Source organism: Meriones unguiculatus, chromosome 8 (assembly GCF_030254825.1).
Source record: "Meriones unguiculatus strain TT.TT164.6M chromosome 8, Bangor_MerUng_6.1, whole genome shotgun sequence".
Taxonomy (NCBI): Eukaryota; Metazoa; Chordata; class Mammalia; order Rodentia; family Muridae; genus Meriones; species Meriones unguiculatus.
The window spans coordinates 45,428,469-45,441,324 of record NC_083356.1 but is presented as its reverse complement, the minus strand read 5'-3'; the positions used below and the strand labels follow the sequence as shown (position 1 = coordinate 45,441,324).

The following is a 12,856-nucleotide window of genomic DNA, read 5'->3' as shown; positions in this document are numbered from 1 at the left end:
AGGGGCCAGGCTGCCTTGTCTCGAGAAGCCAGATTCTTGCTTTGCATATGTACTGTCTTTCTCATGAGCATCTCTCTATTAAATACTGTGTTTAAATGTTATAATTGCCCCGTAGTGAACTCTTGCTTCTGAAAAAAGAAGGAGGGCTGAGACCATAGCTCAGAGTGAGAGCATTTGCCTAACAAGTGTGAGGTCCTAGGTTCAATACCTGTGGGGGGGGGGGGGGACAAAAAACAAAAACAACCAGATAAAAGGTGAGCTCAAGCTGGGTATGGTGGTACACACCTTTAATTTCCTTACTGCGGTAAGCAGACACAGGCAGATCTCTGAGTTTGAGGACAGGGCTACACACACACACACACACACACACACACACACACAAAGTTGAGATCTGTGCAGTGATTCACACCTATAATCTAAGTTCTTGGGAGTCTAAGACAGGAGGATGGCCATATTTTAAAGCTAGCCCAGGACAGATGGTAAATTCCAAGACAGCCTGAGTTACAGAAATGGGACCCTGCATATGTTTATGTTGGCGGGGGGGGGGGGGGCTACAGAGCCCTCCACAATAAATAAAGGAGAAAAATTATAACTGTAAGTTCATTTTTTTTTAAGTTTTGTTGTTCTGATTTTAAGTTCAGAGAGAAAGAGTGAAAGAGATAGGTAGGTTGCTACTTCATTTAGATACTTTGATAGAGACATGAACTTAACTGGTGGTAGAAAACAAGATTTCCACATCCCATTCAGTCCCTTTGTCTGAGACCTTCCCCCTCTTCTCTGGCTTTTCCTTCTGGCCAGTGCAGCTCCTTTCTCCACAAAGCACTGGGCATGAGCCCCTGGGCCTAGATCTCAGCCCTCCTTTCTCCCAAAGCCAGCTTTCTTTGTCCAGTAAATATCCTGTATAATGGAGCTAACCACTTTTCTGGATTTGTTGCTGGCTATTTATTTATTTATTTGTTTGTTTATTCATTCATTGTCAGAGTTTTACTACACAGTCCAGGCTGTCCAGCCTGGAACTCACCTTATGCCCTCAGCTGGTCTCAGACGTAAATGTTTCAGTCTTGAATGCTGAGATTACAGATGTGAGTTGCCACACTTGGCTTTAGGAGCCCTACTTCTAAGGAATAGTTTATATTTTTCCAGAAAAGGAAGGCTGGAAGAAAGCTGTTACAAACAGGAGGAGCAAGGTATGAAGGTGAGAGCGAACGTACTTTGTTTCATGTAGTGGATGGAGCATGTGATGAGGTCATGTTTGGTCAGTGGCGTCCAGTGCTGCTTCCCCCATTCCTTCACCTTTCCCAGGAGGCAGTGTTTATACTAATAAATATTAATGGAATGGTGTTCTTTACCAGGTCACAACTGGATTATGAACAACTTATCTATATATATATATATATTTAGACATTGATAGCAGAGTACTTAAAACTTCTAATGCTCATATAAGCACTTATCCCTAATTAATACTGTCTTCCTAATCACACAAGTCAGTCAGAATCATGCATTCAAAACTGTGGAAAGCAAACATATATAAGCTATGCCTGGGAAACTAGTTTATTTCACTGAGTAGTAATATAAGCATTTTTCCCCAGTAGCCAAATATCTGGTTAGCCACGAGCCTAACTGTAGTTTGACTGACTCCTTAATTAACAACACTTTCTTTGGTTAAAAGGGTAGGATAAATGCTTTGGGGAGAATTTGAGTTATAGAGAACTGTGTCAGGTAAAAGAACTCATTCCTAGCCTATCCTCAGAAATAATTCTGTTAATATTTTAGTGACTAGTTTTTAATTTTCAGTCATGGTTGTGATGTATGTAGGATGACCAATCCTTACATTAACATGCCTTTATTTTAATTTATTAACTACTTTCTGCTCTTGAGACCATGTCTTACTTTATAGCCCAGGCTGGTTTTGAACTTGCAATTTAGCCCTGGCTAGCCTCACCCATGATCCTCCTGCCACAGCACTGGGAGGTCACGCTGTGTATCCCAGGGTGGCCTGGTATGCTTCTTTTAAAGCTTTCTTAAATTCTTCATATCTTTTGGCCTCACAGCCTCATGGTAATTTTGACTTTCCTCAGCTTCCTGTTTGCTTGTTTGTTTATTGAGAAAGAATCTCATGTAACCTAGGCTGGCCTAGAACCCTAGAACTCCTCTTTCCGTCCTCCCTCCCTTCCTCTTTTCCTTCCTTCCTTCTTTTCTTTCTCTTTCTTTCATTTCCTAGATAGGGTCTCACTGTGTAGCCCTGGTTGTCCTGGAACATAGTGATAATGGAGATCAAGCTGGCTTCAAACTCACAAAGATCCACTGGCCCCTGCCTCCTAAGCACTGGGATAAACGGGAAGAATGCCTACAACTGGCTTGGCCCCAGACTCCTTCTGTAGCAGGAAATGGACTTGAATTCCTGATTCTCCTGCCTCTACCCTCCCAAGCGCTGGAACTAGAGACATGCTTGACTGTGTGTCGCTTGCCCCGACTTTCGGCCCTGTACACAATTCCCATATATTCCCACATTACCCAAGGTTTGTCTGGCCTTTTTGAATTTTTTTTTTCCTCTGTGCAAGGAGATTGCTATCAGCTTATTTCTATTTCTGTTTGGGTACCTGAATGGGGCAGTTCCTTCTATTGTATGGCCTTTCCTCTGGGTTAACGTGAATCTGGGAAATCTGACTCAGATACACACCAGGAAAGGTGCAAATGAGCTCAGAAGCATGAGCCCTGAGCCGAGTCTGCTGAGTGTTGGAAGTACGCAAGGCTCAGCCATGCAGAACTGTGTCCATGGACTGTGGCTTTATGCCAGGACTATGGGCCAACATATAAACAGCTTTGCTAAAAAATCAACCTGCTTTATAAAAGGGAAGATGTTCTAGACCAACAGCCATACTGTGGACTACCAACTAGAAAAGGATTGATGTCCTTGTTAGTAGAACTTGTAGTAGATTCTTGTTGGTAGAATCTTAATTTTGATGCAGAATGGAGTATGAATTGTCTGCTCTATAGTATCTGCATAAAACTTTTAAGGTAGTCATCATTATCCACAGGGTTAAATTTATTCAGGTTTCTGATATAATAGGCATAATGATTTGGGGTGGGGGGGCAGGATAGTTCTTGAAATAGAATCTTAGCCTGAAGCCCTCAACAGCCTGGAACTTATTTGTAGCTCAGACTAGCCTCAAACTCACAGCGATCCTCCTGTCTCAGTCTCCTTCTGAATATTGCAATTATAAGAATCAGCCGCTCTCTGGGTAGTCACTAATTGATGTTTGTCTGTATTATCATATTTAAACTGTATTAAAACTCCCACAGCTAGGCACAAATATTTTTTTAATTATTACATTCTGTGTGTGTGTGTGTGTGTGTGTGTGTGTTGCACATGCATGCAAACATGTGCTGTGGGGTACATACGGAGATGAGGACAGTTTGTGGCACTTTATTTTCACTTTTACAATGTGGGTCTCTAGGATCAAATGCCGGCCATCAGGCTTGCACAGTAAGTGCTCCTTTACTAGCTAAGCCATCTGTCTGACTCTAGACACCATTACTATCCCCATTTCATACATGGGGAATTAGTCAACTAACCAAGTGAGCATCTTAGTGCTCAACAGGTCTTAGATCTCATATTTTGAAAAAGTACCATGTAGGAGATAACACAAATCTGTGGATGAGCGGTGGATGTTGAAAGTACCATTCAGTGACTAAAGTAAGGCGACTGCAGTTATTCCCTAAGGATGGATCCAAGCATTTCCACCCTTCTGTTTGAGCACAGGTGTGGTTCTCCAAAGAGGTGCTATGTACGTTGCCTCCTGTTGGTATTCTCTGACTTTCAAGCTAGGCAGTAAGGCTCGGTGGTGGATTAGTATTTGGCATCCATGCCGAGATATACAATAGGGGAAAAAAATACTCTTCTGGTGCTGAGACAGCTGGATAGCCACATGCAAGAATGAAATTGGCTCCTTACCTCACACCTTATGTAATTAAGTCAAACTGTGTCATTGAACTAAATATAAGAAAAGAGAACAAGAGAAAATAACTCATGTGCCTGGGCAAGGCAAAGGCAAAAGCAACAAAGTGAAAGAGATACATGGAGCCACATCAAAATTAAAAACCTGTTCTATGAGCAGTGCTCAAAACATGGGAACCGATACATCACAGTAGGAGAAAATAATTTAAACGCTCCACGTCTAACGAAACACTCACCTTCAGACTATGTAAAAAATTCATAAAATGCAATCATAAAGAAGAGTTATAACCAGCCAGGTGTAGTGGCACAGGCCTGTAACCTCGACATTTTGGGGGAGGAGACAGGAGGATTGGGAGCTCTAGGTTATCCTTGGCTACAAGAGACTGTAATCTCAGAAAAACAACACAACAGGCAAAGGATCTGTAAGATGTTTTCCCCCAAAAGAGATATTCAAAATGGACAATAGATGTATGAAAAATGGTCAGAGCCATTAGTCATCAGGGTCATACAACTCAAAGCCTCAGTGCAGTACGACTTCCCACCCACGGGACGATTATAAGGAAAGAAAACAGATGATAATGAGTTTCTTTTTTTTTTTTTGGTCTAGAATGTGGAGAACTTGGAAAGCAGTCTGGCAGTTTCTCAAAAGGCTGAACAGTTTCCATATGGCTGAAAAATTCCATTTCTGGGTATATAATGAAGAAAAAAAATGAAAACACACACACACACAGAACCCTTGTACAGCCATGCATCACTTAAGGACACGATTGGAGCAATCTGTGACTAGGTGGCTTTGTTGTTGTGTGAGCATTATACAGTGTACTCACACAAACCTACATAGTATAGGCTATATTGCATGCATGGATAGCTTATATGCTTCTAAAGCTGAAATGAACAGAAACCTGTCATGGTGCTGCATACCTGTATTTACAGCATTTGGGAGGCAGAGACAGGAAGATGCAGAGGGCTGCGCCAGTCTGGTCTACATAATCTCTTAATAGCTGTGGGGTTGTTGTTACTGGGGAGTGAAAGCGCTCTAACCTGTACTACAGGGATTGCCACATAGTAAAAACCATTAAATTGTACCAGCTAAGTGAGTTATCGAGTGATGTATGCGTTACAGCTGAATAAAGGCAGAAGTAGAGTGGAGGGGGGAGAAGGAAGAGGTGAGGTACATCCTGGTAGCCGCTGCTTCGTCTTCCTGGAGCCCTGTTTCTCATGTGTATAGCTAAGGCTGCCTTCCGGGACAGAGGCTGTTTCAAGATGTAGTGTAGGGTTGAATATCCGGCTCTGGCTACCCCTTCACACAATTGTGGGAGTGGCCTCCTCACCTAGAGCCACAGAAGGGACTGCCAAATCAAATCTCAGGCAACCCATGGAATACTTAAAAGACAATTACATGGTGATTGTCTCAAGGCACAAACTTTGAGAGTAATTTTTTTTACCATATATATATATATATATATATATATATATATATATATACATTTAAATATACTGTTTTTACTATGTTTGAGTGCTTTGTCTGTATGAATGTCTGTGTATCACGTGAGTGCCTAGTACCTATGGTGGCCCCAAATGGGCATCAGATCCCCTGAGATTGGAGTTATAGATGGTTATAAACTGACCTGTAATGTAGGTCCTGGGAACTGAACCTTGGTCCTTTCGAAGAGCAGCCACTGCTCTTAACCACTGTGCCATCTCTCCAGCTGCTGAAATTAATTTTTTTTATATAGGAAAAGGCAATCAGAAGTCCGATACTTGCTTTGACATGGAGACTTCATATAAATACTAAAACTCAACCCCAAGAAAGACTTGGTCTTAAAAAGAGGAACCAGGATGGGGATGTTCCTGGACTGTAAGGAGAAAGGAATAGGGATGAGCTGAGGGCACGGTAGTGTTTTAAATGGCCAGCTAGGCCAGATGAGCCTGCCAGCTGGCCACTTTCCTGAAGCCTTGGCAGGAGCAGGTAGCCAGCCACTTGTCCAGAGGCCACCAGATACTTAGCAAGAGTCCTAAAGGACAGAGCAGGTCATGTTTCTGGTTACGAGAAGCAGCATGAGGTAATCCTGAGCACCTGTCCTCTCGGAACCCCAGAAGGAAAGTGGCTGTGCTGGAAGAAGCTGAAGTGGAGAGAAAGGCGATAAAGGCCGAGAGCCTGCACCAGAATCAGAGCAAATGCTGAAAAATCATTCTAGTGGTGTTATTAATTTATTTAGAGTGTGCATGTGTCTGTGTGCGTGTGTGTTCTGTCTTTCCATTGTATGGGTCCTAGGGATAGAACTCAGTTGATCAGGCTTGGAAGGGAAGCTGTCATCTCATCAACTTATGGAGCAGGTCTGCCTTATTTATTTATTTATTTGTAAAAATTTAAGCTAGCGTCTCACTGTGTTGGTTTGAATGAGAGAGCCTTTCACTTCAGCTTCCTCAGCACCAGAGGCAGAGGGCATGTGCCACCACACCCGGCTTTGGGAGGATGTTCTTTCTAATACACACTTAGAAGCAGTGTAGCAAGGATTACACGGAAAGGAGCTTAATTTATTCATTCAGCATTTTTTTTAAACCTGTTATGTAAGGAGACACCTGTAACCAGCTCAGATGGGGCTACAACCTCCAAATGTTAGCTGTGCAATAAGCAGATGGTACCTGGGTGGTTCTAGAAGAGATACAGCATCCAGATTGATAAGGACCTGAGAGTTCTCACAGGAAATAATACCTAAGCTAGGAAAACGGAGGAGGCTAGTGTTTCTTCTCTTTTCATCCAAAATACCATGAGAGTCAAAAGACACAGAGGGATGGTGACGTTCCATATTTGTCCTTTGTGTGCGTCTCTCTGCTGGAGTCTTATCACCAGTGTAGGCTCAGTTCTGTCTCTGCAGGGCTTTCTTTTATGTAATCTTATTTCTAGGTCTCAGCAATGTTATTTTATCTTTTTCTCAGTGTTCAAAGATATGCAGTATGTCATGATTTTTTTTTCCATTCTCTATTAATTACAGTGTGTTTCACTGATTTGTTATTTGAAAAAAAAACTACTAAAACTTAGTAGTTCAAACAGCTGTGATGTAACTGTTTCTCTATTTCTGTGAGCCACACGGGTGTTGTTCAGCTGGCTTCTGGGCTTCTTCATGTGGTTGCTGGTGGGTCAGACAGAGGGTTTCTGTTGGGCTGGCAGGTCCAAGATGGCTTCAGTCATATATGAGAGCCAGTCCTGGCTATTGCCTGCCACCCTGCTTCTCCTTGAGGCCTACACCTGCTTCTTACATGGTGATTTCCAGATGACAACACCAGGCTAAGGCAGACGTTTGTTGGAAAGCCTCTTGTTACAGTTTATGTCCTTTACTTAATCCTGTTGTCACAAGGCCAGTCACAGGTTCAGGGGATGTTAGAATAGGCTCAGCTTCTCTATGAAGATTCAGGGAACAGCTGCCATTTGCTCACGCTATATAATCACCTATAGAATGTCTCTACGATTCTGCTTCTGTGTTGAAGTAAATGTGCCAGTGTTATACTGAGTGGAATCTTTATTGCTCCCATCAGCCAAACTATTACTAATCCCAGGAAAACATCCTAATAGTACTTTCTAAGGTGGGACTAAAGTACCAAATAGGACTGACCTAGGAAAAGATGTAGCTAAGTAGTTTTTAAATATGAATTCTGTGATCTACCGAATAAGGTTTTAAATGAGGTCTAATATGTGCTAATCACTTTTATAAATAACTCTTGAAATTTCTTTCTCTCATTCTTGTTTGGGCATTTGCTGTTGTTTTGATTTGATTTTTGTCTAATACAGCATTTCACTATGTAGTCCAGGCTGGACTCAATTCATGATCCTTTGGCCTCTGTCTCCCAAGTGCTGGAGTCACTGGCATGGACCACTATCCCTGCTGAACTTTTGTGGCTTTTCTCATTATTTATTTATTTATTTGTTTATTTATTTATTCATTTATTTATTCATTCATGCCAAAGATTGTATGTATGATAATCCATACATCAGGAAAGGAAGTAGGGTAGGTGCTACATCCCTAAGTTAGTATGAATTTGTGGGTTATTTAATGGCCATCAGAATGTAGGTGCTTGAGGTTGGGTTGTGAACAGTAGTAGAATGAATGATATAATTCATCCAAGAAAATGCTGTAGTTGGCTAAGTTTAAAACGTGGCTACTTTAACCTAAAGCGGTGGCATTGCCAACGGTGGGAGGGCCTAGGCATAAATGATAGAGATTTAGGAACTGAAATGTATAGCTCATCTAACAGCTGGGTGGCCAAGACAGAGGCATCTCAGCCAGGATTTGGGGGACCAGATAATGGAATCCCTCACTAATACAGGGCCATATTTAGATCGAAAACCATGTGTTCAGGCTGTGTTGTTGCTGATGATTTTGACAAATTCTTATTACAGTTTTGGCTGATCTGGAGCTCATTATATTGCCCAGGATGGCCTCAGACTTATGGAGATCCTTCTTCTGTCTCAGCTTCCCAAATACTAGGATTATAGGCGCCACTGGAGAAATGTGTTGGGTACAGAGGTGTGGATAGAAGGCACTATTCTATATGTACCCCTCTGTAGTCTACATTCTTCACGTTCCATCCTTATTTCATTGTTTTGGGTCACTGCTGCTGAGCTGCTGCACATATTCCTGTCTCTGAGGGGCCAGGTCCTGCCTAGCAGAGGGCTAATCAAGGGTGGGGTCTGACCTTTCCTGCTGTGTCAATGTAGGCTCCACAGCCTCGATGCACTGCTGACCTGGCTCCACTGTGGATAAACAGTCTCCACCCTCAGCCTTCTTCCTTGCAGTAGAGGAATGTACGCAGTGTATGCTTGGGGGATAATTGTCTACCCCTGGACCACTCCATCATTCATAGCTCATATTAGGTATTGTCCCTGTAAGTAATCTCAGTAAACTCAAGGGTTCGCCAGACAGATTCAGGGGAATGGTTTCTTCGGTTGTTATTGTTGCTCTGTCTGGGATAAAAAGACCTTTCTAAATATTTTCCTAAGAAAAGTCTCAAAATGCTAAGAAAGATATATTCATGGAGGAACAAAAGAAAAACAGTAGCATGTGATATCCCTTTAGGTGAGGGTAGTGGTCAGTAGCCACTGATGATAATTGATGTCAAAGTAAATGAAAACTGACATATGTCTCCTGGTATCATCTATAGATCCATAGGAAGGTGCTTTCTGGCTCCAGCCAGATCTTTTTTGAAATAAAGTAGGTCAAATAAAGAATATGAATGTGGAAGAATTAGGAAATTTAGGGAAGGCATATTGACATGTAACTGTCATCCCAGAATCTATCTGCAAGTTAGAGGCTTCCCTGGTTACAGCAAATTCAAGGACAGGACTGCTAGAAAACCCTGTCTCAAAGAACTCAAAGAAACAGAGGGAGGAGGGGAGAGGAAGGGAGGAAGAGAGAAGGAGGAAGAAAGGAAGGAAGGAGGGAAGGAGGAAGGGAAAGAAGGAAGGTCTGTTGGCGAAGGTAAGTGTAGGAGCAAGCTGTGAGGAGAAGTGAAGATTTTAGAGGGATCACTTACACAGTTGTAATAGTCAGCTCAAGCTGCTGTCACAGAAGCACCACAAAGTGGGTGGCCTAAACAAAAGAAACACTTGTTTGTGCAGTCAAGATCAAGGTGCCAGTCAGAAGGGCTTGCTTCTTCTTTGCACATAGATGCCTATGCTTTTACTAAACCCTCACTCGGAGACAGCAGAGAGGGAAGAAGCAAGATCTTCTTGTGTGTCTTCCTTCCAAAAATTTAAAATGTTTATTATTTATTCATTGGGGTGTGTGTGTGTGTGTGTGTGTGTGTGTGTGTGTGAGTCTAGGCATGTGCATGTCACAGTGAACATGTGAAGGTCAGAGAACAATTGTGCTGTTCTCTCCTTTGCATAAGTTCTGGGAGTCAAGGGCATTGGCCGTTACCTTCTGAGACATCTCACTGGCTTTCTTTCATGTCTCTTCTAATCACATAAGGGCTTCAGTCGCAAAAGCTAATTATGCCCAAAGTCCCCATCTCCAGGTGCCATCACTCTTAGAGTGAATGTGTAAATTGGGAGTGCGGACACATACAGTCATTCCGTAGTCTAGGTAATAGAATTAAAAAAAAACCATGCCGAGCCAATTAAGAAAGGCCAGTGCATTATAAAAATCCTGACCAACTACTCTGTTTAGTTTCTTTCATCTTTTTTTTCTTTATTCCTGTGGAGGTATGTAGATGGGTGCTAGGAACTGGGCCCAGGGTAAGCGCCATACCAATGAATCAGACCCCCGAGTGCTGCCGCTTCCTTCAAGGTGGCTGACGTGAATGCAGCATATGAATGGCAGGAATGTTGTTTGTGTTTCCAGTTCTTGTGTAATCACTTGGAGAAAAGGCGTCGTCTTCACTCCTCACACAGATCCTCCCTTGGAATTAACATTGGTGGCAGCATATGACAGCTACATCTGTCTGTCTGACAGCTCTTCTGTGATACTTCTCAGAAGCCCATGGTGTTGGATTTCAAATGAGCTATTTCCCTTTTGTTTGTATTTGCTCTACTTTTCCTTTACTGTTTTGTTTTTTTGTTTTTTGCTTCCCAGACTGATGAGCCCTGAAACTACACTCCTCCAGCCTAGGGAAGAGGAAGGGGTGAAGTACGAGCGAACCTTCATGGCATCCGAATTCCTGGACTGGTTGGTTCAGGAAGGTGAAGCCACAACAAGGAAAGAAGGGGAGCAACTCTGTCACCGGCTTATGGAGCATGGCATCATACAGCATGGTGAGTGTATCAGTCAGCGTTTGCTCCAGTGACGAGCAATCTCAGAACCTGTGGTTTGTAGCAACATATACTTAGACCTCATTCCTGGGTCCATTAGTAGCTGTACCTCTGGACAGTGCGACTTGCCTCTGTGTAGAGAATTAAGCTCAACTCTTTGTGGTTTTTGCCTTGGCTGTTGGTTTGAGATACGTTGTTTTACAGATGTTTTGGCAGACACCAAAGAGGAAAGGCAAAGTCTTCTTTATTGTTAATTTTATGTCTGTGGGTGTTTGACCTTCATGTGTGTCTGGTGTCCACAAAGGCCAGACGAGGGTGTCAGATCTCCCAGGACTGGAGTTACAGATGGGGCTGTGAATTGCCATATGGATGCAGGGAGTTGAACCTGGGTCCTCTGAAAGAGCAGAAAGTGCTCTTAGCTGCTGAGCTATCACTCTAGCCCAGAAAGGCAGATTCTTATAGAGCTATCAAAAGCTCTGCTTAGGTATGGTATCCTATCACAGTGCCCTATACAACTGTCCCTCACAAGTCATATAGTCACTCTGAATGTGAAGTCAGGAGGATTGGAAGTTCAAGATCATTCTTCACTATGTAGCAAGTTCAAAGCCAGCCTGAGCAATGTGAAACCCTCTCTCAAAAACAAACATTAAAATAATTCATAAAAATAATAACAATTTTGTTTGTCAGATCTATGGCCTTACGTAAGTAATTCTTGAGACAGAAGAATGAGAACCATGATACAAGCTGTCTTGGTGAAGAGATAACACCAATGGGCTTTAGAAAAAAAATTTTTTCCTTATGGGATAAATTGTAATGATACAATATAACCTTTAGTTAAGAATTTTCATTAACAAATAACTTTAAAGCTTGATGGATAAAATACCAAAACTTTCTGACCTAAGCCAACAACAGTAAATGTTATGAATGTGAAATGATGCCTCACACAGTTTCAGTGGATCAGGAGTTGGGGTAAGGCTGGGTGGTTCTCAATGGGGTCTCACCTGAAGCTGTAGCCATACTGTAAGCTGGGGCTACAGGACTGAAGATTCATCCCCCCAGTGGCTCACTTGTTCCTGAACACGTTGACCGTCACTCTTGACAGGAGGCTTCTGCCTATGCCTATGTGGACCTCTTCATCAGGCCACCCAAGAATTTACATGACATCACAGCTTGGCTGCCTCCGATGGGAGTGAGCTGAGAGAGTAAAAGGAGCCACAGCTGTGGGAGTCACACGGTGTCATTTCCTCAGGAATCTGCTGGTTCCACATTTGGCCCTTGTGGTGTAGGAGAAGGCTAACGCAGTGGGGTAGGAGGAGTCAGGCTGCACTAGACACACCTTGCAGACATGGCCTCGGGGATCCCAGCTCCACCAAGGTCAGCCAGCGACTTTCTGTTGTCTGGGAAGAGAGGATGACCTCCCTGGGCGAATGTACAGTAGACACAGAGCTGTTGTTGGATGGTCCTGCTCTTGGTAACAACCCACTCAGTTAATTTCCCTGCGAGGTGTGGGCTTGGGGAAAAGAGGAGAAGGTTGGACACGTATGCTCATTTTAGCCCGAGTCCATATAAGAGGCATGATTAGAGTCTGTGAGCTCCTTCCCCTAGCTCCCCTACCTTCCAAGCTGAGAATTTCTGTCACAAGACTAAGACAGTGCAATTAGAGAGATGAAAGAAACTTTAGAAATTTAGAGCAATGCTTTCCTGACTCTGGAATGCAACCATCTAGTGGGCCATGAAACAATTATAATCACTACATTAGCGTCTGTGCACACCCACCATGACGCATGTAGACATCAGAATAGAACTTGGCAGAGTCTGTTCTTTTCTTCCACCATGTAGTTCCCAGGAACCAAACTCAGGTTGCCAGGCTTGGCAACAAGCACCTTTACTCGCTGAACCATCTCACTGACCCTGTGACATAGTTTTAGAAAGCCATTTTCTAATACAAATGGACGTTTTTACCCTTCACTATGCCCTCTATGGACCTTCAGTGTTACCTGGGAGCATGATGGAAGTACAGAAACTCCTGCCCTATCCATGTTCTTCTGGATCTCAAGATCCCCATGAAGTTAGAATGCACATAAGGTGCTGAGCATGATATGAGCATATGCCCATAATCTCAACATTGGGAGGCAGAGGTTGGAAGATAA

General features: G+C 43.0%; 1 protein-coding gene across 1 annotated transcript in view; it reads left to right on the top strand.

Annotated features, from left to right (window-relative positions):
* Window positions 1-12,856, top strand: part of Deptor (DEP domain containing MTOR interacting protein) — a 144,586-nt gene that overhangs the window by 65,039 nt on the left and 66,691 nt on the right. The window contains exon 4 of the mRNA XM_021650066.2: window positions 10,531-10,709. Within this exon, the coding sequence (XP_021505741.1) occupies window positions 10,531-10,709 (179 nt within the window). The remainder of the gene's footprint in view (window positions 1-10,530; window positions 10,710-12,856) is intronic.